At 41.1% G+C, this 27,939-nt stretch overlaps 1 protein-coding gene across 1 annotated transcript in view; it reads left to right on the top strand.

Annotated features, from left to right (window-relative positions):
• Positions 1 to 7,188, top strand: part of LOC143361114 (zinc finger and BTB domain-containing protein 8A-like) — a 105,166-nt gene extending 97,978 nt beyond the window's left edge. The window contains exon 5 of the mRNA XM_076800388.1: positions 6,915 to 7,188. Coding sequence (XP_076656503.1) covers positions 6,915 to 7,165 — 251 coding nt within the window. The 3' untranslated portion in view covers positions 7,166 to 7,188. The remainder of the gene's footprint in view (positions 1 to 6,914) is intronic.
• Positions 7,189 to 27,939: the final 20,751 nt, after the last annotated feature.

Genomic DNA, 27,939 nt, shown 5'->3' with positions numbered 1-27,939 from the left:
CCTGTAGGAGCTCGATCGTCCGGTAATTCTGCTTTAAAATCAATCTTCTTGTCGGTAAATATGCCGATTTAATTTCATGAACGAAGACAGCGAGCTGGTTAGGCTTGGACGAGTTTGATCATTGTTCTGCAGGTGGCTGAACTTGGGAAAACCCTCCCCCCTTCCTTTCGACGCGTGACCTACGCCATTCTATTCGTTCGGACATGCTGAACACGAAATGTAGTTGTCGTTTTTGGCGCAAACGAATAGTTGTCGAGATATTCGCGAAAAACTACCGCTACCACTACATGGATCTTGCGTATAACTACGCGTCCGTGACAGTGAGACGTGGTGTGTATGCAGCATAGGCCCCTCCCTTTTCTACTCCGCGGTGGCCGGCAAGCAACGTATCTAACGGGCGAACCTGTTAAAAAAGTATTTTCTGTATGGAATATAGAGAGGTCGGGATTTCTGAGATCTTTAACGTTGACGAATGTGAGAATCGTCAGAGTTGATCGCTGGAAAAAAACTGAGACCAATACCAATTCAAAACTTACACAAAATCCATTAGTTAATGGTGTTGGTTTGGGTTAGTTTCTTTTCAAGGAGCAAACTTTACTATTATAGAATTTGCTAATAAGTGGAACTGGTGTTGGTCTGGTTTAGTTCTTTTTCCGAAGCAAGCAATGTTTAAAATTCTCACATTCGACAATATTCAAAATCCCAGAAATCCCGACCTCTCTATATTCTATACAGAAAACACCTTTTTAGCAAGTTCGCCCGTTATATGCTTGCTGGCCTGGCTACTGGTAGTAGCGGTAGTTTTTCGCGAATATCTCGAAAACTATTGATTTGCGCCAAAAATGACAAGTACATTTCGTGTTCAGCATGTCAAAACGAGGAGAATGGCGTAGGTCACGTGTCGAAAGGAGGGGGGGGAGGTTTCCCCAAATCTTACCCAAGCCAAGTGTTTTACACCTTTTAGGAGTTTATTGCTTGTTGATTCGTGTTTCTGTAAACGAAGCTGTGAGAGAAGAATTCCAAGTGATTAGGGATAATTATTGAAGAGACTCATCGCGTAGAGGATGTTCTTTGACAATTCTTTGGCTATCTTCGAAAATTCGTTTTGCTCGTAATACAGTTGTTCGAAATGATTAGGATTTGTACGATCTAGAATCAAGAAATGATCCCCATTATGATTAAATTACTTCGATTTTACAGGACCGAAGTAACAAAGATCTTTCCCTGAAATGCTTAATAATCACGATGATAATGACGATAGTTAACGTTAAGTTATTCTCACTTAGGAAAGGATAGATCACTGATCCACTTGAGGAGAGTCTTAGCAACTATTCCCCATTTCGCGATTGTTACGGCAGTTCGATAGATAAACTCCCGCGAAACTTTAACAATATATATGTATATAACAGTGTACCGTAAACTGCTGGCCACATGCGGCTGAAACAAATGCCATTGGCTTCCGTATTTCAAGGTCTATCAATGTGCGAAACCTCATTATAAAGGCGGGCTTACACCTGGGGCCTCTACATGATGTCGAACGACTATGCTGTCTCCCTGCAAAAAGACGATGACCGATAAAGGGTAGTTTCGGATTACCGAACGATGTCAAAACTATGGAATATCGCACAGGAATCGGTGTGCCTTATTTTTTAAACAATCTCGATACTTCACGTTCTAATTTCTTCGAATTCTAGTGAATTTGTTTATTATATGGGACTGTTATTTCCCAGGTGCTTAATTCTTTAAGCAATTTAAAATATTTATATTCAATTTCCTTCACAAATTCCTTCAAATTCTACGGCATTTGTTTATTATATGGGACTGTTACTTCCCAGGTGCTTAATTCTTTAAGCAATTTAAAATATTCATATTCAATTTCCTTCACAAATTCCCTCAAATTCCACGGAAGTTGTTAATTATATAGAACTGTTGTTTCCCGAATGCTTAATTGTTTAAGCAATCGAAAATATTCATATCTAATTTCCTTCACAAACTCCCTCAAATTCTACTGAATTTGTTTATTATAAAGGACTGTTATTTCCTGGGGACTTAACTGTTTAAGCAATTTGAAATATTTATATTTCATTTCCTTCGCAAATTCCTTCAAATTCTACGGAATTTGTTTATTATATAAAACTGTTATTTCCCAGGTACTTAATTCTTTAAGCAATTTAAAATATTCATATTTAATTTCCTTCACAAACTCCCACAAATTCTACTGAATTTGTTTATTATAAAGGACTGTTATTTCCTGGGGGCTTAACTGTTTAAGCAATTTAAAATATTTATATTCAATTTCCTTCGCAAATTCCTTCAAATTCTACTGAATTTATTTATTATAAAGGACTGTTCTTTCCTGGGGGCTTAACTGTTTAAGCAATTTAAAATATTTATATTCAATTTCCTTCGCAAATTCCTTCAAATTCTACTGAATTTATTTATCATATGGGACTGTTATTTCCCAGGTGCTTAATTCTTTAAGCAATTTACAATATTCATATTTAATTTCCTTCGCAAACTCCCTCAAATTCTACGGAGTTTGTTAATTATATAGGACTGTCATTTCCAAGGTGCTCGATTCATTAAGCAGTTTCGACTCGCATTGAATTTCCTTCTGACCCAAGTGAATGATTATGTATTATATAGGACTTTTATTTTCCAGGTGCTTAATGCTACTTCGATTAACACGGTTAAGACATCCATTGTCACGACATACCACAATTTTCCATTAAGTTGAATACTCGTCGAATGTTGTTTGTTCTGTTTATGGGTTCCATCTCAGGCACCAGGTAAAATAAAACAATTTTCCATCTCTACGAGAACTTTTCATTATAAAATACATGAAATCCAGTCCAGCGGCCGCGGACGAAAGTCAGAGCGCTCGAGCCGAGCGCGTGAAAAACTCGCGAACTTCGTCGAGAGGAGAAACCAATCAAGTAATTTGCTGTATATTATCAAAGGTACCGTTCAGTTTTCAAGAAATCGGAACTCTCTCAACACGTTTCCCTTCGCTGGACCAGCTCCCTTTGGCTCGTCCGTCAACAGCGGGGAAACGTGTAAAATGAAATGATTTATTTCGATGAACAATATACAGTAGATTGCTTATTGGTACATAAAACATCTACACGCGACATCTAGCCAATAGCACGATCGCACGAGCGTTGATTTCGACAATCGCGAATGAGAAACGTTCACGCGCTGTTTATATCATCCCCGGAACAATACACCCGCTCCGATACTGCGATAATAATGCTAATGTAACGATAATAATAATAATAATCATTTTATTACTACATCGACGTTGTTATTATTTATGTTACATTGCATAAATACGTAGGAAATGAGAACTTTCCGATGCGAAATGCGCCGGAAATTATTCTGAAAGAATTAAAAGCTTCCTTGATAAATAAATAAAAAAAACTGCGGATATTTATGCGAAATAAAAATTGTCTCAATTGTTCCATTGTTTCATGAAATGCAATGAAGATCCACAGGGTGTTCGCCTACAGGTGGGAGAAAATTTAAGGGGTGGTACTCCATGACGATATAAGACGAAAATGAAGAGTAAAGAAATTGCGATTTCGGCTTCATTGTTTAGTTATCATCAATTGAAAGTCCGCCTGAAATGCGGCAACCCGGCCGACAGAGGTATACGTTGCTTACGTCATAGGCTGCCTCCGCGTGCCTCGCAAGAACTCAGCGTGTAAGGCGTCCGATTGGCCCGTTCCGCACGCTCGGTTCTAGCCGAATGATTGGCTATAGTGTGTGCCGTCGAAGCGTAACCATTGGGCGCGAGCGAGGACCCCCATTGATACGTGACTGTCGCGCGCCATTGTGACGTAAGCAGAGTTGCTTATGCAGACAGAGTGTCGGCCGGGTTGCCGCATTCTAGGCGGATTTTTAATCGATAATAACTAGCAAACGAAGCCGAAATCCCAATTTTGTTACTCTTCATTTTCGCCTTGTATCGCCCTGGAGAACCACCCCTTAAATTTTCTACCCCCTGAGTTTGAAATAATAAAAACAAATGCCACCGAACGTCCTCCACGTTTTTCGTTCTATTAATTTTCATCGTGAACGCGTAAAATCCGCAGTCTATTAATAAACGAATGTCTGTAGGACACGCCTACGCGTGACGCGTTCGGAAAAGAATGGTATTAATGTTACGGAGTTCGGGGTGGCGTTTATTATGAAAAAGCGTTCGTGCGATCGCGCCTGGGAGAGCGAGGTTGCGGTAGAGACAAGTAAGTATCGGTAAATCGACCGGGCGAAGGATACAAACACTCGTGCGGCCCACGAGAATTTTCACTGACATAATACCATCAGAGGATCGATCCTTAAGGGTCCTCGGTCGATCGATCGCCCGGCTAACGCAATCATAACTTCGCCGCGTCCTCGGCAGAAGGATTAGAGGCAGCGGGGCGAAGTTCGTTCGCAAGTAATCCCCCGATAATATCGGCAAACGTTCGAGTATTTTTCTCGCTGGTTGCGTCTCCACGTCGCCCACTGGAAAAACGTGAGTATCCTGGAGCTCGTTTCTCTGCGAGGCTTCGCATCGTGACCAAAAAAAAAAAAAAGAAAAAAGGAAAACAGCAAAAAAAAATGTGAGAGAATGATAGGAGGGATGAGTCTGGCTCGCGCGAATCAAGTCTGAGAGTCTCTTTATTTTGTCGCTTCGAAACGCACGCACCTGTCCGTTTTCCACAAAAGAACCACCGCCGCCATCCCGGAAGCATTGATTCTCCCCATCCATCCGGCCTCGGAAACCGAATCAAGAAAAACACTTTCACACAAACCTATGCCACGGCCACCGTGCACGTTGTCAGCGTTTGTCCCCCTCTCGTTTGAGTTGCTGTCGAAATTATCGCGGCCGGGAGAACGACGAGGAGGAGGGATGACGCCGTTTAAACAGCCAACACGCTCGGTGATCGCTCAAGTGGGTATCGATAACTTTCGACTGGGGGACAGGGCAAGAACTTCGGGCGAGAGATCTCATCGGTCTTCCTTCAGGGAGTCGAATACTTCAAGTTGAAACAATTGTAAGATACCTCTGAGAACTTGAGAAAGAGGGGGGGGGGGTGGGGGGGAATATTAAATTGTTTATGGTTTACGGGAGCTTTGTGGGAGAGGGGATGTTTGTCTTCAGCGTTTCCTTTGGAAGTTTGGCACTCTTTGATGACCTCTTGCACAGGGTGTAGATAATTGGGTGGACCTAATTACCTGCCTTATTTGCTGTTGACGAAGTCATATCGTTTATTAACTATGATACCATGTCACAAGAATTTCGAGTTTCCAGTTCGAAAATTATGGGAATTGTTAATTGCCAAAAAGTCCTCCAGTCGAAATTCCAAGCAGCCCCGAATTAAAACTGCGAAAGCACCACTGGCGCTATAGTGTAGTTCATTCGGAAGGACAATGTCTCTGCACGGCCCTCTGTGCGGAGTATTAAAAAGAAAGCTAGAAACAAAATGTTTTCACACTGTCCAGAGTGCACACGACAAAGTCCCCGATTACGACCCCTTGAGGGACCACCGACACGGCTGTGCGACTCTCTTCAACTCCTATTTCCCGAAGAACAAACGCTGAAAACACGGAATGTTTGCCGTCCCTGGCTGCAAAGAACGATGCTGATGCGGATCTCGTGCAGATCAAAAATTGGTTGCGCTAATTGCAGGACCCGACAGCTGCAGAGACAACAAGGTTTCTAAATTCTTCACTGTTCTGCCTTTGATCTACTCATTTTCAGCACGAATGCAGAAAATCTGTCATTGTCAAACTGACAATGTCAACGAATCATGAACAGTGTCCCCTTTTATCCTTGTGTAAGCAATTGTTCACAGCCACAGACGGTACAGTGATTTCTCTATATATGTCGCCGAGACCTGGACGATAAACGTCGCGGAATTATCCCCACTACCGCGGGGTATACCCTGTGATGGGCCACGTCTCCTGGACAATACACAACGCTGGCAAGTCTCGTTTTGTTGACGTATATCGAGGATTGTACAGTGAATTCTCGATATATGTCAACAACACGGGTCGTGCCAGCGTCTTGTATCGTCCAGGAGACATACCCGAGCTGTGTTATGTTTACACTGCACGGCGTCCGAGGTCGCTCGGTTTTCGCGACGTTTATCATCCAGGCCTTGGCGACATATATAGAGAAATCATTGTATACCAGAACACGAACGAAGCCAACACATCTACACGAGCGATTGAATCAGTTTCAACAGAACAGACGCTGTCGAATGGAGGGATGAATCGGATCGATGCATGGCGGAGCGAACCACCTACTTTCCTGGACCTGAAAAAGACATTCCATCAAAAACAGATATCCTTGAAGATCCTCGAAAAAAATACTCGAAGAAGGAAGTTCGTCAGATGCACCCCTTAACATACGGAGGGGGGTCACTCAGGGACCCCAATATGTGAATTTTTCTTGTTTCGAGACTTGGGGACCTTTATACAAAATGAAATTGGTTTTATCAAATAACGATATTCTTAAATGGTGTTAATCCCCGTTTAAAATCGCACCCACCTACTTTCATCAAAACTGCATAAAATCCGCAAGTCTAATATGACTCCGGGAAGGGAATCGATTGAAATAATGTTTGGGGGAAAAAATAAAAAGCCTTTGTTTATAAAGCTTTTCGTGGCTCTCATATTTCCGCGTGTTTTATGCAAACTAAAGTAACGATAAACAAAACCCGCAGAGACCCCGCCCTCAGTAAAGAACGTCGTTCCGTATGCTAAGGGGTTGAAGTGGCGCAACCCAGTCCAACGTCCAATCAATGTTCCCAACGTAAATGGGAGATAATTGTCCGGTCCAGGTCCTTTCCCAGCTCGTTCCACCGCGCGCTGGCTGAACGGGGAAAGCATGGTGTATCGCATGAAGGGGATTTCGCAATTTGCAGGTACGATGCCGAGTGTGCCGGTCGGCCTGTCCTATCACGAGATGTTCGCCGTGTCGCTTGGCTCCCCGGCGCTATGGAGATGCCGCGCCTGCGGCAAACAGGTGACAAACCGTTGGCACCACTTCCACATACACACCGCCCAGAGGTCCCTCTGCCCCTATTGCCCGGCCACGTACAGCAGGATCGACACCCTGCGCTCGCACATACGCACCAAGCACCGGGAGATAGTGTTCGCCAAAGGCTCCTTGTAGAGGACGCTGATCGCCCCGCGAAGGAAGCGGCCGCCGCCACTTCCGCCGCCCCGTCTCTTCAACGACAGGCCCATCGCGCCTTTCTTCGGATTCGGACTGCCCTGACCTAGCCCAGACCCTCGTCAGCGGCCCTCTGCTCGCTGATCAGCTTCTGGGACACCTGCGCGCCGAAGAACGTACTCCATGTTCCACAGTCCATCAGTATTTTTGCTTTCTGCCACATATTCCTGATGGGTGGACGTTGCCATCGAAGAGGCCCCTGGTCTAGAAAGCTCGCTGATCAGCTGATCTTCGGATGGGGACACCCGCGTGACACCTTATCCAAAGAAGAACGTTCTCCAAGTCCCGCAGCCCATCAGTTTTCTTATTTTCTGGCAATTCTGATGGGTGGACGTTGCCATCGAAGAGACCCCTGGTCTAGAAAGCTCGCTGATCAGCTCGTCTTCGGATGGGGACACCTGTGTGCCACTTATCCAAAGAAGAACGTTCTCCAAGTTCAGGACCATCAGTTTTCTTGCTTTCTGACACTTATTCCTGATGGGTGGACGTTGCCATCGAAGAGGCCCCTGCTCTAGAAAGCTCGCTGATCAGCTGATCTTCGGATGGGGACACCCGCGTGACACTTATCCAAAGAAGAACGTTCTCCAAGTCCCGCAGCCCATCAGTTTTCTTATTTTCTGGCAATTCTGATGGGTGGACGTTGCCATCGAAGAGGCCCCTGGTCTAGAAAGCTCGCTGATCAGCTGATCTTCGGATGGGGACACCTGTGTGACACTTATCCAAAGAAGAACGTTCTCCAAGTTCAGAATCATCAATTTGCTTGCTTTCTGGCAATTCTGATGGGTGGACGTTGCCATCGAAGAGGCCCCTGCTCTAGAAAGCTCGCTGATCAGCTGATCTTCGGATGGGGACACCTGTGTGACACTTATCCAAAGAAGAACGTTCTCCAAGTTCAGGACCATCCTCTTCTAATTTTGTTGCTTTTTGGTACTTATTCCTGACGAGAGGACGTTGTGTCCTCTAGCTGATCAGCTCTCACCTTCGATTGGGACACCTACGTGCCACTTATCCAAAGAACGTTCCCCTTCATTTTTCTCCTAGTTGTTTTGTGCTTTGGTTACTTATTCCTGACGGGTGGACGTTGCTTATTGAACCTACGAAGCCTTCGAACCCGGGGTCTTGAGGTGGCGCAAGTGTTCTCGAGAAAGCCCGATGGTCTCCAGGAACAGATCTTCGACTTGTTCAAATAACGCTCTAGTATTTTAAAATAGGTAGGTGCAATCGAAAGTTACGTTTCCTTGCTGTTATAATTGATAAGTCTCGTTGTATTATATAGTGTTCTAATGTGCGTGAAAAGGCAGCAGTTTCTTCTTAGAGTACGCGATTCTGTGATATATGTATGTAGACGCGAGGGGCTAGTAAACGTTACATTTTGCGAACATCGAAGTAAAGATATAGGACGAAGGACGATCGATCTTTACGTATTCTGTTCTCCGATATCGATCGCAGAGAAAATCTGTTCCGGCTTTGACCAACGTTTATCAACTATTCTTTTATTCGTCTGTTTAATCTCCGACACGATTTCTTCATCAACCCTTCGCTGACATTGAGAAAAAAGACTATACAGGCTGTCTTAGCTAAACGAGCTGGATGTACACCTAATTCCATTCGCTGTTGTGCAGAAAAAGTCCTCGGAACAAAGAAGATTTCAAGATCCTCGATATTTTTTTACACGACACCCTATAGATTTTGTTCGATGTTCCCGTAGAGCACGAAAAGACGAGTCCAACGAGTACCATGACGATGCCGTTTCGATCATTCAGTCCCGAGATATTCGTGTCTGAAAGACCCAAACCTAACCCAAAACATTACCTTTCAGACACGAATATCTCGAGAATGGGTGATCGAAAGGGTACGGTCATGGTACTCGTTGGATTCGTTTTCTCGAGCTCTACAACACTGTACAAGAAAAATGTACCAGTGACCTTGAAATCTTGTTGCAAACGAGGAATCGGGAACTTGGCAGATGTTTAGGTGGTCCCAACTGTCTGAGACGTGTCGTTCGCAACTTTATCATGATCCAGGTGTCACTGAAGGGTCGAAGGGTTGATATTTATCGCGTGGCCCATATTTCGTGCACTAGGGCCGTCTAATTATATTTTCCAAGTCGGTCATCGAGCTTATCGAAAACGAGACTACTCCGCTTCTCGAGAAACTTGCAAACGTTGAAGACCCCGAAACGATGAAACCGTCTTCGCGCGTTCAACGTCCTCCCACCAGTCCCCGTGAAAGAATGATCGTCCCCGTTATCACCTAACCATCGTTTTTCACGGACAAATCGTTCTCGGGAGGCGCATCGGCTCGCGCAGGGACAGTCGCTCGAATAATTAATCACGGAAGACACGGTTCGCGGGGTGAATCGACAACGAACGGCCTGTTTCTAGGTATCGCTTGAACATACGCATACACATGTGTTCAGTCCTTTCTGAGCTCGCCGATTCATGTGTACAAGGACTGTAGGGGAGGTAAGGTAGCGAAGTAGAACGACGAGGAACAAGCGGACGAACAAACGGAAGAACAAAGAAGAGGATCGTCACGAGCAACGACACCAAGAGAAACGTAAGTGCTGACAAAAAAAAAAAAAAGAAAGAAAAGGACGCAGCCGGGAGTCGGAATTTTTGCGAGGACAATCTTGATCGATAGTAAACGTCTCGAACGGTCTCCTCGGGCGGCACGGTGCGGTGTAACTCTCGTTTCTTGGTCGGTATCGATTGTACCTCTCCGCGTAATCGATCGTACAAATCGGTGGACACCGAACACACTCGCTAGGATTCGTGTAAATAGTATCGAAGTATCGTAGAGATTGGCTCACGTGGACGTTCCGAGAGTGAACGGAGTCTGGATCAGCATGGCTGATCGTGTTGCTGTCGTCTGCATTCCCGAGTCCCCGACTCCTCTAGATCCGAACGATCTACCGTGGATCCCGAGGACGGTGGAGCCGGCGACTCGCGGAACCCAAAGCTTAAGTCCATAGAAGCTAAAGATTCGAATAATTAACAAACAAACAAACAAAAAAAAAAAAGAAATAAAAACAAAAACGGTCTAATTCTTACGCAATGGAAGGCTGAAACGCGCGCTGTGATCATCGAACACCGAAAGAATAAAAAAAAAAAAAAGAAAATAACTCAAAGGGTACTACGAATTATAATCGCGGGCGTAATCGCTGTTTCCGTGTCTCTTAAATGTTGTTCGTTTCGTTTCGGGCCATCAATGGGTCTCTACCATGCAGGCCCGAATGATAGAAGCGATACACACAAACTAACACATAGTCACACAGACACGCATACATACACACACATACACACACGTGTTAATTGTCGACAGTATTTCGTACGTGTACGATGTCCATAGTTAAACAGAGTTGTACAGCAGGCGAGAGAGAAGAACGTAGTATCGTGTCGAGGAGCACACCGGGCGCGAACCTAATCGTCTCACTCCTCCCCGGGAGCCACCGAGATGATTCTCGAATTTAGAGGTTGCTATTTCCGGGCGGAGATCATGGTCGCGACCGGGCTTCCTTGGACGACACTCCCCCCCTCTCTCTCTCTCTCCCTAGGATATATATGTAATTTACATTTCTCTTTGGACCAATACTCTTCGTCTACTAAACGGTAATAATCATTGTCGAGGCTCGTAAAGTACCTAACAAAAACCTCTTCGTCTGTATAAGATTCTCTTCGAGCGTGTGGTTCCTAAGTTATCTCTCGTAAACGAGTCGAGCTTCGGGCTCGCAGTCAAGTCAGCGTGGAACTTATGTGATACTGTAGGGCCGATTAAATTAAGGTTAATTTAAACGTGTTCGCGTGTGTGACGATGATCGCGAGTCATGGAGCGGCGGACGCGCGCGCCAACGACACGCACCACCGAGAAACGTCATCGACTACACACATATACACGTGGTCGCCAGATGAGCGGAGGGAGCACGAATTCAGGGGAAACAGTTACCCCCCCCCCTCTCTCTCTTTCTCTCCCAGTCACGTGACATTGTGGCGCATGCGCGACAGAGGCGGAACGCGTCACGTGACCGGACCGTGGAGGAGGCGTGGGGGAATTGCGGCGGTAAAAGGGGAAATTAGTGTGGGGGACACAGGTCTTAATCTAGGGACTTTGTGACAGAGACGGAACGCGTCACGTGACTGGGCCGTGGCGGTAGAGTGGGGGAATTGCGGCGGTAGAAGGGGAAATTAGAGTGGGGGACACAAGTCCTAATCTAGGGACTCTGCAACAATAACGGAAAGCGTCACGTGACCGGACCGTGGTGGAAACGTGGGGGAATTGCGGCGGTAGAAGGGGAAATTAGCGTGGGGGACACAGATCTTAATCTAGGAACTCTGTGACAGACACGGAAAGCGTCACGTGACCGGACAGTGGAGGAAGCGTGGGGGAATTGCGGCGGTAGAAGGGGAAATTAGAGTGGGGGACACAAGTCCTAATCTAGGGACTCTGCAACAAAGACGGAAAGCGTCACGTGACCGGACCGTGGTGGAAACGTGGGGGAATTGCGGCGGTAGAAGGGGAAATTAGAGTGGGGGACACAGATATTAATCTAGGGACTCTGTGACAGAGGCGGAACGCGTCACGTGACCGGACAGTGGGGGAATTGCGGCGGTAGAAGGGGAAATCAGAGTGGGGGACACAAGTCCTAATCTAGGGACTCTGTAACAAAGACGGAAAGCGTCACGTGACCGGACCGTGGTTGAAACGTGGGGGAATTGCGGCGGTAGAAGGAGAAATTAGAGTGGGGGACACAGATCTTAATCTAGGGACTCTGCGACAAAGAAGGAACGCGTCACGTGACCAGGCCGTAGAGGAAGCGTGGGGGAATAGCGGCGGTAGAAGGGGAAATTAGAGTGGGGGAACGAGTCTTGATCTGGCGACTATGCATATACGTGCGTTTTTAGCACGGGAGCCACGCGGTTTTGAGCGTTCGATTCCTGACGAACGTTGTCATTTTTCAATAGTTTTTTTCTGTGAGCTTGGACATGATCTAGATTTTTGAAAGATTGATTTGGGCGAGTACAAAGAGATTTTGAAATTCAATTGTATTCGTACGTGAAATTATGTGCAACGGTGTCTTGTTAGTCTTCGAATTTGAAGAAATACTGTTTCTTTAAAGATCACTGTTCTTATGTTAGGGGGTGCAGATAGGATTAATTAAATTAGGGGGTTCTTGAAGGATTAGTTAAATAATAAGTCTTCGCGTGGGTCAGTGCAATCATGAAAATTGCGTAGAGTATTTAACACTAGAACTAACTGCTAAATGTAGCTGGCATACATTGCCTTATAATTGCAACAAAATTGCATTGGTTTAGATTTCGTAACAGTTTTGTTTAAAGATCAACTTCGACAGAGAAGTTTATTAAAAAATTCCGCGATGGAATCGTATATATAATTTCAATGTTTCTAAAAGAAAAAAAATTAGGAACAAGTCATTTTGACTCATCCGGTAGTTCTAGTGTGAATACTTCTTAATTGTTCCTGAGCGAACGATCGAATACAGTTTGCAAACCCAACTTCCGGTACCATTTTCATCCCCTGAGTAGAAACGGTGGTTTTCTTTTTCTATATCTCATTGATGAAAAAAATTACAGTCTTTTGCATTGTAGCGTTGTATGTATAAATTCTGAATAATCAATTTGGAGTTCGCCATTTCTAAAGATTATTTCTTCTAATTAAAGAAGCTCGTAAGAGACTCTTGTTGAGGACAGTAAAACGATACAACAGAGTCTCGGCACAATGCAGAGAGGGAAGTTCGCCGAATGAAAATTTCAATAGCAGAAGATAATACTCGTGGAGCGTTCGTTTCAGTGTACTATTTCATTAAACAGTCGTTCTCACTCCTGTCGACCGAACGAACGTCCTAAATAAAATTCCGAGCAGGTCGACGATCGTATTCGACAATTTAAAAAAACGATTCACGAGTATTCGCGATATGAAAATTCTCGCCGCGCTGCACAAGGATTCCAGCAAAACATTGACGTTCGATCGGCAGAATGTGAAGATGTACTTTACGCTCGCGAACATACGCGCGGGTGCACAAGAAAAACATCGTCCAGGTAGAAGTAGGCGAGGAAAGTATTTCTTGTATTTCTTGGGTCGTCCGGCTGACAATAGAGTCGTCGTTCTAACAACGGAGTTTGATTGTTTGTTACTTGACACCGCGCCCGGCAAAAGTCCAAAATTCTCCCGCGAAGTAATTTGATAGAAATAATTTTTGCGTCATTGATATTCCTGAGATGATATTAACGTGACGTGCTTTGCATAAATTACCTTTATTTTGGCTGCGGGCGAGAGGAATAGTATTATTAATATACCGTGCAGCTACATTGTAGAAATTTGCGCATAAACCGGAACGCATATTCAAAATGTAGTTTCGAGCGTTCGAAATTAGAATTGCAACATTCTTTGCAAAAATGAAAAAAACGAAAAAAAAAGAGCTTCAAACATATCCTTATTACAAGAATTCATTATACAGTGTTTACTCGATATATGTCCGAAACACGGGTCTAGCCGGAGACATATATCGGTCAGGTATTCTTTGATCGACCTCTAGAGGCCTCGGTTCATGGCTCCTCGAGGGGTATACCCTGTGACAGTGGGGATAGTCCTGGGACTTTTATCGGCTAGGCATTCCCGACATATACAGTGAATTCTCGATATTTGTCAACAACACGGGTCTTGCCAGCGTCTTGTATCGTCCAGGAGACATACCCGAGCCGTGCTACTAACCTCACTCAATTAAAAACAAGCAATGACGAACATATACGTCGAATGCAGGCCAAATGCCGTTATTATAAATTTTACGGAAGAAGGGAAAGCAAAATGAGAAAGAATTCCATTTTTATTCGATAAGAAATTAACAATTGGTTAACGTTAACCGCACCGCAATAGAATTTTGGATTACGTGTATACACGTCAAACGCGCTTAACTGGTTAAGACAATTGAGGGACAATTCCGCGACGTTTATCGTCCAGTCCTTGGTGACATATATGGAGAAATCACTATACAGAGTGAACACTGTAATCGCAAGTGCGATTTCACTGTGATTAATAGGAAGCTATTTTTCAAAGCTGTTTATTAATAAGAAAAGAACGCGTTCGATCAGTGAAGAACCTAATTGAAAAGATGTAAAAACTTGTTTACGTTACGAACCAATATTCTCGTTCGATATTGCACATGGGAAACAATAACGAATAATAATTCACGATGTAGGACACGATCTAAATGAAGCGTGTGCATTTGGCAAGTTTCCGCGGTAGCATATCTGCACGATCATCACTTCTCCTTTACATTCATTCGTTCCTCTCGAACACCATCGCACAGTCCATCGACCAACCGGAATCAGACTACGCAAAGCCTGGCTAAATCAAACGAATACAATCCCGCAGACAGCGTTCCTTAAAACTGGGGACCATAATTGTTATAATCAAAAAGAAAAAAAGTTATGCAATAACAAGTAGTTCATCGACTGAAATCGTATTGGTTACAAACAAGGATTATAACCGAAAATTTGTTCTCTTGTTGGTAAATGTTTTCGTTGAGAGAAATTCATATAGATCACTGATAACAGTTATCAATGAGAGAAATTTATGTCGGTTGCTAATAACAGTTATCAATGAGAGAAATTTATTTCGATGATTCATAACAGTTATCGTTAAGAAAAATTTATTTCGATCGCACATAACAGTTATCAATATGAGAAATTTATTTCGATGATTCATAACAGTTATAGATAAGAGAAATTTATTTTGATCACTCATAACAGTTATCGTTAACAAAATTTAATTCGATTGCTCATAACAGTTATCAATGAGATAATTTTATTTCGATCGCTCATAACAGTTATCAATGAGACAAATTTATTTCGATCGCTCATAACAGTTATCAATCAGAGAAATTTATTTCGATCGCTCATAACAGTTATCAATGAGAGAAATTTATTTCGATGATTCATAAAAGTTATAGATAAGAGAACTTTATTTTGATCACTCATAACAGTTATCGTTAACAAAATATAATTCGATTGCTCATAACAGTTATCAATGAGATAATTTTATTTCGATCGCTCATAACAGTTATCAATGAGACAAATTTATTTCGATCGCTCATAACAGTTATCAATCAGAGAAATTTATTTCGATCGCTCATAACAGTTATCAATCAGAGAAATTTATTTCGATCACTCATAACAGTTATCAATGAGAGAAATTTATTTCGATGATTCATAACAGTTATAGATAAGAGAAATTTATTTTGATCACTCATAACAGTTATCGTTAACAAAATTTAATTCGATTGCTCATAACAGTTATCAATGAGAGAAATTTATTTCGATGATTCATAACAGATAAGAGAAACTAATGTAATGTTAAGAGTTATTAATGAGAGTTCATTTCGATCGCTCAAAACAGTTATTGATGACGGAAATTCATAATAGTTATCATTATATAATACAACTTTCAAATGGTAGAGATCAATTATTTAATAAATTTTTTATTCATAAAATGAATTGCTACAATCTAAATTTAATGTGACAAACATGAGTTTTTCCAAATTTTCTCCCGACAAATTACACCGGAAATCATCTAACGTTAATTTTAGAGCAGGAAAGATTCGTTCAACGCTAACCTGAGTTGCGGGCACGGCGAGAATTATGCACGCTAGCTTTCTGATTTTCCCAGTTGAAAAAATTTGGAAAAAATCTTTTTCAGGGTTGTGTTGTTCTTATGATCTGTTGATTCGTCTTGGTGTACGAAACCTTCTCAGTAAATTTCAAAAGAGTAGTAAGAGTAGTAAAGTGGTAGTAAGAAATGAATTTTCTCATCAATAATTATTATGAACAACTGAAAAGAAATTCGATCATCGATAACTGTTATGAGCGATCGAAATAAACTCTCATTGATAACTGTTATGAGTGATCGAAATGAACTTCTCTCATTGATAATTGCTTTGAGCAATCGAAACATTTTTTTCATCCATAACAGTTATCGAAGAGGATCCAATTTTTTGGACACTAATAACTGTTATTCGTAACCAAAAAGTATTACTTAAACTCGACATTTTTTAATCATTCTGTTCTTCGAATTTTTGTCTTTGTATTTTGTGTAGATCATCTTAAATTTCAATAATAATCGTCTTTTTATAAATAATGTTTATCGTTGAGAATTTTAGAATAACTGTTATTTCTGGTCCCTGCTTAAAACCCATCATCTCGAGTCTCTGAAATGCGAAAACTCCCGAGAAAGAAACTGGCTGCATATCGGATCAATAGTCCGGAGGCATGAAGCAATTAGCTCCAACCGAGGTTCAAGGTTAGGGCATCAAAGGAGAAGCAAGTCCGCTCTGAAACGTATCTGTCGGACGTCCGGGGCGACGGCAGGCTTGCGACCGTTAAAAATCGCGTGGCTCCCGTCGCGATGATCGAATTCCAGGTTTTCGTGCTCGACTCAAATAGTTCCCTGGTCCGACGTAACTGGGTTCCAGCTGATCGAGACCGTCCAGTCGCTGAGTGGCGAGGTGGCGGATGCGCTGTAAATAGAAAGCCGCGATCGAAGTGGTGTCGTCCCGGTGACGATAATGGAACTTTGACGTTTGCTCGATCAGGCTGGACACACGCCTGCACACGACCAAAAATGGAACTAGGAAATATATACAACCACGCATATATGATACCCGCATTACCTATACGCATAAAATTAAAATATAAATATGGATTTCTATAATAGCTTTTAAAACAAAATAAACAAACGTCTACACGCGTGTGTGCATGTACGTATAGAGTGGCGGCTATATATCAAGAAGAAGAAGATAATCATGATGATGATGTGCCTCTATACGTAGATACACATTAAACATTGATAAGTGACGGTGTGGCTTGGTGTGCGGGGGAATCCAGCAACTTTCCAGCAAGACTGTTTGACTTCCTGGCTGTATCGACTGTGCTCCCTCCTCAAATCGATATCCCAGCAAGCAGGCAAGGTGTCGAGAAGCAAATACACGATACTCTCTCTCTCTCTCTCTCTCTCTTCCTCGGCTTCCGAGCGAGCTGTGTTTCGGCCAGCGACGAAGCTTCAACCCGGAAATTCGAGGGGTGACAAGTTTCCGTTTGTTTTGCTACGCAAACTGATGACACCATCAGCTGCTCCGCGTGGGACGGGGCGCGGCCGAACAAGTGCGACGCGGGGTTTGTTCCGTCGTTGCGCGTCGCGAGTATACAGAAAAGAATTTTAATAATTTGCACCCCGTGTCTGCAGCTTCTGGTCCATACAAAATGATACTGTTATCGGGGCTTCGTTACGTCGGTTTTGTCTGAATACTCACATTCAATGAACCGGACCAAACGCGAAAACATTTGGGAAAAATTAAGGCTAATCCGCTATGCTGCCTGTCAGCTAAATTACTGTTGCGCGGGTGAAACTTTCCGGGATAGATACGTGCAACAGTGGAAAAATCCTCAGCTTAATTTTTTTAACGAGATTCCACGTTCGTCGATACTTTCTTACACGACACCCTATAGATTTTCTTCAATATTCTTGTAGAGCGCGAGGAGACGAATTCAACGAATACCATGACTGTACCGTTCCGATCATTCAGTCTCGAGATATTCGTGTCTGAAAGGGAACAGACTTGATCTTTCGCACGCAAATATTTCGAGAATTAATGATCGAAAGGATATGGTCATGGTACTCGTTTGATTTTGTCTGAATACTCAAATTCAATGAACTGGGCCAAACGCGAAAACATTTGGGAAAAATTAAGGCTAATCCGCTATGCTGCCTGTCAGCTAAATTACTGTTGCGCGGGTGAAACTTTCCGGGATAGATACGTGCAACAGTGGAAAAATCCTCAGCTTAATTTTTTTAACGAGATTCCACGTTCGTCGATATTTTCTTACACGACACCCTATAGATTTTCTTCAATATTCTTGTAGAGCGCGAGGAGGCGAATTCAACGAATACCATGACTGTACCGTTCCGATCATTCAGTCTTGAGATATTCGTGTCTGAAAGGTAACATACTTGATCTTTCAGACACAAATATCTCGAGAATGAATGATCGAAAGGCTATGGTCATGGTACTCGTTGGATTCGTCTTTTCATGCTCTACAACGCTATTCAAGAAAAACCATAAAGTATCACTGAAAAATGTACCGATGAGCTTGAAATCTCTGTGCAAATTAGAAACTGAGGAATAATTATAATAAAACAAGGCAAATATTTAGGTGGCCCTCGAAAAATACTCATCCAACGATTCTACCTTACAAGTTAAAAATGTACGAGCACTCTCTTCATAGCAATACTCACACAAACATTAATTTTTCTTTTTCTATTGTCGTAACTTCATGGTCGAACTTTGATATGGAAGATATGATATCGTAAAGTGTCTTTCGTATCGCGAACAACGAGTCCGACGTCACGAGTCCGAAATACAATATAAAGAGAGGATGCATAGAGGTAGAAGAAGATGAAGATGAAGAAGAAAAAGAAGAAGATGAAGATGAAAAGTTTTCCGGGGGTCTTTAAATCTATCAGAATGTTAAGCGGCGCGAAGTTTCGCGCTGCAGCAGCGAGCGTTGCGTATGATGCATTGCCCCTATTGTGCCGGTGAATTTATTAACTTACAATTTACCGGATCCCCGGATGCTTTGCATCAAAGGCGTTCTTACGTTCCAAACTGGGAAGCGCGGAATTAAATGAAGTTCTTCTGCCCCGCCGAATGGGTGAATTTATTGCGTTAGCCTTCGCGCGGGCCATCTCTTCGGTTCATTTTGCGGTAATGCACCCAGTCAGTGGCTCTCAAACCGAGGATTTTTTCAGCCGAAATCCTGCGAACCTATGTAATCGCACCGTTACGCTCACTCGTGGCCAGTTCCCACCGATCCGTAAAAATTTCGAACAAAAAGCTTCGGAAATCGGTGCATTCGTTCGCATCTATTTCGATACGTTGTTGCCGGTGACCGGGTCTCGCCGTGACCCACACCAGCGACTACGCGAGACAAAAGGTCGGTTGATAATTGATGATATTAAAAATAACAGAACAATTTCTTTCGTCGACCGAAACATTCTTTCTGCTAAATATTCGATAAAATTAAATTTAAAAATTTATAAAATTTTCTTTTATTTTTAAATTCTCCGCATGCCATAACGGTGGACAGATCTGTAGTCTACTGGTCATTTTTACCAATCCCATAAATTCATAGAAAAAATTCATACGTTGAACGTTTCCATATATTTTTTTCTTTTTTTTTTTTGATAGATGTTAAGTGGAATGTTTGACAAATATAGAATTTTCACGGCTAAACGGTTTCGCTCTAGGAAAATTATAACATCGAATCCAGCTCTAGTTTCGACTGGAGAGGTCCATCAGTGTCAGCCTGTTCGAAATTTCGGTTTTTGACTCCCCGTTAGATTCCCATCAGCTCGCAACACGAAGCTTGCACATGACGGATGCTTTTAGAAATTCTCCGGAGTTAGTATTTGTAACACATTATAAACGTTTTCATCGATGTCGATGGCTCTCGCGTGTCGGCACACGTGAAAATATTTTTACGCGCGCGCGCGCGCGCGCACACGAAATCATTTTCAGTTGACGTTTCCGCAGGAGTGTGTACATATGTGTGTGTGCGCGTAAGGTACACACATTTTTGTTTGCAAAACAGGAGTCACCGTAACTCGAGTGCAATTTGTTTGTTACGACACGTTGCGTCGAATAAATAACTGATTAATATTTGGCATAAATATGGCCGCGATATAATTATATCAATTTTCATTCTTTTCGCTGGAAAATATCGACGAACGAACAATTTCGAGCTTCTTAACATTACAATTCTTATTTATTAATGCTTCCTTTTTTTTTTATTTTTTAATGCTTTTCAGATGTTCTTTTCCCACGATACCTCTAATCTATTAAAAATTAATGGAACATTTTATACAGTGTCGAAGCTTTACAAGAAAGAACATATAATAGATAATCATTATACAATTATTATAATCGTGCAGTCTAGTCAGAATTATTTATTTATAAATACATGTACATCACTGTTTTCCGACGTAGAGACCACCATTCTCATTTAGAGAATGCGATTTCTCGAAGTGCTTCCTTCGTTTCGGGGAGAGTCGCGGAACCAACGAACTATTAACGAGTAAAATATTAATAAGCACTATGATTTCTGGTATAGTAAAATGAAAAACGTTCCTAAGCAGTCGGACAGAGATGGAAATTCGATTCCCCGGCACCAGCCCGTCGTCATCTGACCGAATTATTGCCCTCGATACCAAATGTTCCTTATGTTGTTTCGCAAAAATCGTTTCTATACATAGTAATCGTGCGTGGCAAGTGCAAAAACGATTCTCCTGGTGCACATTGCGAGTGCGAGAGAAAGAGCGAGCGCGCGCGTATGTGTGTTTGTGTGTGTGTGTGTGTGTGTGTGTGGGAGAGAGAGAGAGAGAGAGAAAGTGTGAGAGATTGAAATTGAAAAAAGTAAAGAAATATGTGATAACGTGGTCGGAGAGCACGAGTCGGCTCTGTTTATTCGCAGATAAGATTTCGTGGCTCGTCGGTGTCGCTAATGATAATGCTTAATTGATCGGATACGAGTATAGTCGAATTAAGGTCGAATGGTCCCTCGAGGTTTTCGATAGTCGTTTCAATCTGGTGGGAGGAGTCCGAGACTTTGACCACGCCTCCTCTAGGAGGGATTCGTGACAGTGGGAGGGGCCTATCCCTACTAGTTTCTCTTGCCACGCCCCTTCCCCTCATTTCCTTAGAGTTCTGAGCAAACTAGTACAATGAATTTGTAAATCCTACTGTGCTTCCGTTCGTTACAAAAGCATTAACGCGTTGTCTACTTGTGACTATTGTACTGTGAATATTTATGCAAAACTTTCTACATCATTTGTATGAAACCGAAGGTGAACCCGGTAGGTCACCCGGTAGGTGAAAATGTACAGTGTTCTCTCGATATATGCCAACAACTCGGGTCTTGCCAGCGACATATATCGTACAGGAGATACTATAGTTCTGCGGCATTTACCAGCCAGGTATTTGCGACATATATCGAGAAAAGACTGTATTCCTTTTTTTGAATATTACATTTTGCATCTTGATCGTTCATATTGTGTTTTGTACTGTATCTTGACGCCACAGCAGAATCATTAAACATACTGTCGGCAAGCTTCCAGTAGATAAAGTGTTAATGAACGACAGTATCATTAACTTCTCTGTCTTTCACTCGAATGAATTTCCCTTCATAATACTGGCGTGTAAAGAGACTGTCCAATTCATGGACACTATACTTTTCAATTTAGAAGCAGAAGTATAGCAAGTGTAAGTCCAAGCCACGCCCCCTTCTCCCACCAAAGCGGGTTTCCATCGGAGTATGAAGGAAAGTAGGCGTTCCACCATGATCAGTGGTGGGGGAGAGTAACCTTGAAATGCCAATCGAATCGAATTCGACTATACTGTCGCACTTCAACGACGCGAAAGCTGATACGTTCTCGTTGCGACAACCGGGAGCCGGATTCTTTGCACACAATCTATGTAATTGTATAAACATCGGTATCAAAAGTGTCAATATCTCGTGTTTCTCGATGGTATTTAAGGTTAATCGGCAGCCCACTCGGGCTGCCAGCTGTTTGTTAATAATACTTCCGTAAGATTCAGGGGATCCGGAGCTGGGACAGACGGTTTTGCAAATTGCAAAAATTGCAAATTTCACCAATACCAATGTACTCTCCGCACCAAAAATCTAAATTCTAATTCCGGAAACGAAAATTACTATTGCTCGCTCAAAATTCTGTTCACTGGTTATCCGAAGTTCTACAGAAATCTGTTAATAATCAGCGAACATTAACAATTTTGTATTATTTCATTACTATGATCCTATAAAATGTGAAACTAAAGACAATTGTCACTGACCAATAAAAATGACAATTGTGAACTCTTCGCGCTGAAATGGCGACCCCGAGGCGTCGATAAAAATTAATTAAAACGATTTTAGCAAAAATGTGAAAAATGTGTTCCGAAATGCGCGAAGAGTTCGATAAGGACGCGTGTAAAAAGAAATTTCGTTTTCGTTACGATGCAATCGTTCGAATACAAAATGGTGGATGTCGCGCAACGAGATGGCTGGCGGCAAACGTGCGAAGAAAATGTGTAACATTGAGAATTGCGCCGAGCGTGAATCTTGAAAAATTGTCGATCGGTTTTCCGATTTTTAATTGCAACTTCCGTCATCGATAGTTCCGATCCCTGTGGAAAAAAAAGATCGTACATTTCACGTGTGGCACGTTCCTTCCTCGTTTGGCCCGACTTGCGACCCGAGCGACAAATCTTTTTGTACATATTATAGTCTGCGTGTTTCCGTGGCCAGAAAGAAAGAGAAAGAAAGAAAGAAAGAAAGAAAGAAAGAAATTAAAGAAAATGCTCTACATGGTCGCAAGTCCCGGGCCGACCTTGCGTATAAACCGATTGCTCGTTTATATGCGATGTATTTTTATGAACAGTATTGAAAGTGCTGCTAAGCTGTACAGTCGTCATATGGTGAATGTATTATGGTGTACCTATAATGTACATAGATATATTTAATTAAAGTAAATATGAATTTGTGTAAGTCGATCGTTCTGAATTACCCCTGTCCAATTTCATCGTCCTCCAACGAATTTTTCATAGAATATTGATGAGGCACATTGATTTTCGTCTGTTGAATATTTCCTCAATTTTATATTTTATTTGAAATTGTCCCTGATACGTACGATTAATAATGTACAATTCAATTGTATATTTTTATTGTTTTGTTCAAGTTCTGTGAATCGATAATTTGTGAAATTATTGTTATAATCGAGGAAAAAAATTGTTTTCGAACACACAGCCAGGGAACGGTAATATAATTTTCCATAACTCGGAAGTCGAAATTAAATAAATAAATATGCTTGTTCAAGTTCTGTGAATCGATAATTTGTGAAATTATTGTTATAATCGAAGAAAAAAATTGTTTTCGAACACACAGCCAGGGAACGGTGATATAATTTTCCAGAACTCGGAGGTCGAAATTAAATAAATAAATATGTTTTGTTCGAGATCTGTGAATCAATAATTTGTCAGATTATTGTTATAATCGAGGAAAAAAATTGTTTTCGAACACACAGCCAGGGAACGGTAATATAATTTTCCATAACTCGGAAGTCGAAATTAAATAAATAAATATGTTTTGTTCGAGATCTGTGAATCAATAATTTGTCAGATTATTGTTGTAATCGAAGAAAAAAATTGTTTTCGAACACACAGCCAGGGAACGGTGATATAATTTTCCATAACTCGGAGGTCGAAATTAAATAAATAAATATGTTTTGTTCGAGATCTGTGAATCAATAATTTGTCAGATTATTGTTATAATCGAGGAAAAAAATTGTTTTCGAACACACAGCCAGGGAACGGTAATATAATTTTCCATAACTCGGAAGTCGAAATTAAATAAATAAATATGTTTTGTTCGAGATCTGTGAATCAATAATTTGTCAGATTATTGTTGTAATCGAAGAAAAAAATTGTTTTCGAACACACAGCCAGGGAACGGTGATATAATTTTCCATAACTCGGAGGTCGAAATTAAATAAATAAATATGTTTTGTTCGAGATCTGTGAATCAATAATTTGTCAGATTATTGTTGTAATCGAAGAAAAAAATTGTTTTCGAACACACAGCCAGGGAACGGTAATATAATTTTCCATAACTCGGAGGTCGAAATTAAATAAATAAATATGTTTGTTCGAGATCTGTGAATCAATAATTTGTCAGATTATTGTTATAATCGAAGAAAAAAATTGTTTTCGAACACACAGCCAGGGAACGGTGATATAATTTTCCATAACTCGGAGGTCGAAATTAAATAAATAAATATATCGTTAGAAAGCGTGCGATAGAATTCTGCGATTAGAGAAAATATTAATTATCTCGTGAAGAACTAATTTTATAAAGATTACGACTGAATAAAAATATATTAGTTGCATATGATTCGATAATAATATCTCGTATTTCTACAGTTGATTTAATGTCTTTCATAATTACAACGCGAGTGGGATAAAATAATGTAACGCGAGATCTTTCAACGTGCTATAATTTGCAAGTATGTTACTCTTTATCTTATCAACGATTCTATGATGGCCTAAGACCATGTGACGCGTGTGCACACTGTTCTACTTCAAGACCGTAACGTTGCGAATGTGCAAATATTCGTTTCCACTCGAAATTAGCTAACAAAATACAAAGTCATACTCATCTGCTGTGAAACGTATATTTATTCCATTTTTCTATGAACAATCTACCAAAAAAACAATAATGTATAAATATCTAAATAGTGAAATATTAAACTCATTGATGCAGGAAACAAATTTAGTTCGATCTCCCCCATTAATAACGTTTAGAAAAATTTATATAATAGTACAAGGCTGTAATAAATTATGTGATATAAATACACAGCTGGGTGAATTACTATTTTAAATAGTAAATAATCCTATTTATTTTAAGGTATGCGTACAACTTTGAAAATAAAATATTTTATTTGGTGCAATAAGTTTTTAAAATAGTATTTTATCTGAAGAATATTAAAAGTATTTGCATTTCATCTCGAAATATTTTACTCCTTTTATTTTAAATATTCTTGCCGAAAATAATGGTTCGTATTCAATAGAAGTATTTTATTTTACGCCAGATTATTGAAATAAAATATTATATTTTGTGTTTCACATTGTTAACTGGAAATATTTTATTTTATGATTCTGATTTTTCTGATTTTTCTTTGATTCAGTATTTTACCAAAATATTTTACTGTAAAATATTAAATAGTACTTGATATATTTATTTCATCAAATATTGCCCACCTCTGTATAAATACACAAGAATTTTTTCTTCTGCCGCCGACAATTGCTCGCTTTCCCTTCGGCTGAGCCCTTTGTTCCTGACAACGTAGGGCTGGCCGAGGGAAAAGGTTCGCCGAACGGAAAGGTGGGATTCCTGCCGATTAGGCTCGCCTAGATTTATTGCCCTTGTGGTTCCACAAGGCCCATGATACCTGGGACTTTAGGACACATTGTTCGGAACCTGGGGAAAATGCGGATGAAAATGGACAAAGGCCATGGAACCTTCGCAATTGAGTATACTAAAGTGCGTCATGCCGACTGCAGGCCGGCCTGCTTGTAGAATGTCAAATCTATCGGGGAGAAACGATAATTAACTTCTCAGATATCCTTCCGCGTCGTAAAGCCATTTCTGCGCTTCCATTTCTTCTTAACAAATAAGTTTCGCGAACAATATACCGAAGATGAATGCCGGTGACGCTCGAAACACAAATGTTTGTCGGAACTATCTACGGCCAAAAATCATCGACTATTTATACCTGTTTCGCCTGTGACGCGCCTGTTGCACGACATTTTGTGCATTTACGACGGAACTGCGAGAAACTTAGGAGCACTGTTACGCTGTTATAATTATTCAGACGGCGAGCATATTTTTATTGAATTCTTTCGTTCGGTACAATTCACCCGATCGTGTTTCTATGAACAAAATAAACTCGCACTTGCAGAATTTTCGTGGTCAATTTGTTGAATAAATTTCCAACGGTCTGAAAACGCGATTTCATTGGCCTTAATTTTCGAAGTTCAAGAGTTTGAAAAACTTTCTCGCTATAAAGTAACAATTCACTTGAAACTTTCAAAATGCAAAATATTATTTATTTCAGACAGTTGTGGAATCGAGGTTAAAGTTTTCAATACAAAATTCTGAAATTCGAAGTGAAACTAATTATTCTAAGAACTAATTATAGAACATGATATAGCAGGTTTGAATAAATGTCTTATTTACAAGATCACGTGAAGGTCATAATAATACAGGTCGTTGGATTCGTCTTGACCTCCGCTATCATATAGCGATAATAAAAATATATCATTCCATTTAAAAAAATTTCAACAAATTTTGTTATCTATCGTAATATTTGTCCCTCTGAATCAACTAATGTTTTCCTCTGAAATTTTTTCTACCATAAAAAACAAGCGAGATATTTTAGATGCTCGCGTTAGGTGAGACACCCTGTATATTAATAGGCGTGCTTTCAGTATTTAATTAGTTTCTAAGCATTATTTAATCCAAGTACAAATCCTGCAATATTCTTAACAATTTAAACTTTGAGAAGAGTTTTAAAAAAATGATTAACAGTGATAAGCATTAAGCTTGTTTCACATGAAAGTTTAAACAATTGCAAAAAGCATATAAATTTTAAGTACCACCTTCTGCCATGTTATAGTTTATACGATAATTAAGAATTAGAAGCCTGATATATTTTGGCGTCTGGATAGTGGCTTTATAAAGTAAATAATATAAAAATATAATTATAATTACAGAATGAATAATACAATTATAAAGAAAATAATAGAATTATGTACATATAATTAAATATGCTTATAATTATAAAACCAATAATATAATTATATATACACATTACTTATATCGGTTACACTGAATAACTAAAATATATTGCGTGGAAAAATGTTAACATTCATGTGTCTTTAATTTTGACCACGAAAAGCGAGTTTCTAGGCCATACGTGCACAGTACTGAATCCGCCATTTTGAATTTGGAATTTTTCAAAAACACTCGATTACCGACTTTCAGAAAGTTTCAAGGACATTTCGAGTTTCGCCCAGTAAAATCGCGTTCCCAGACCAGTGGTGGCCACGACCGAAAAGGATGATCGATCGATCGCATAAAAATTGCTAGAATTTTCCAGGGTGTTTCACAGTGGAGGGAAAAAAAACAAGAAGGAAGAGTAAAGAGTTTGCAACTCGCGAGAATCGACACGCGTGGACGCGACAAAAAGGAATCGGTCGCATTGCCGATGCGATTCCTCGCTTTGATCATTTATATGATTCGCGGAGACTACGTTTTCAGCGTTCGGTTCACTCACGTGACCGACTACCAGAGCCGACACGGGCATATCCCAGCTGCAAACTATCCCATTTACTTGCCGTGTGTTTTTGAAAAAAACCTTTGCATTTGAAAATAGTCCGCGCTTCACAGATGGCCTCACCTGTTCACAACCGAGTCGCGCGCGCACCATCCCCCATGTTGAAAGCGTAATTCAGCGAATTTCGAGCAGTTTTCGCGACCCTTTCGCGGAACTACGCTAACAGGTGACCACATGTGCCCGGCTAATGAACGCTCCCCCCCCCCCCAGTTTACTATACTGTTTTCAAACTCGCGTCCAACCACGGAAAATTACAAATTTTTACCATTCCAAGCAACTCGCAATACTTTCAGTTCTCAAACGTCTAAACGCAGCGAAAAATTGTCTATATGTCAGTTGCGAGAAACAGAAATTATGTACAGTGAGTTCTCGATATATGTCGCCGACGCCTCGATGATAAAACTTGCGGAATTATCCCCACTTTTCAAGGAAACGAATCAACAAGTTTCTAAAGAAAACTGTAATGAAACACCGGCGTGGGTCAGAAATGACTCCGGCATAGGACTCGCAGGAGTCCGAGGGCTGAGCAGGGGTCCTTGCATGCTAACTCTCATATTTCCCTGTTTAGCTCGCATAAGCAATGTTCCATTGTACACGCGGATTTCGACGTGCACGCGCCGAACAAGTACAATGATGTCTCCGTATATGTCGCCAAGGCCTGGATGATAAACGTCGCGGTATTATCCCCACTGACCACT

The sequence above is a fragment of the Halictus rubicundus genome, chromosome 14 (genome assembly GCF_050948215.1).
Source record: "Halictus rubicundus isolate RS-2024b chromosome 14, iyHalRubi1_principal, whole genome shotgun sequence".
NCBI lineage: Eukaryota > Metazoa > Arthropoda > Insecta > Hymenoptera > Halictidae > Halictus > Halictus rubicundus.
Note: the sequence above shows the minus strand (reverse complement) of the source record. Positions and strands in the feature narration are given on the sequence as shown.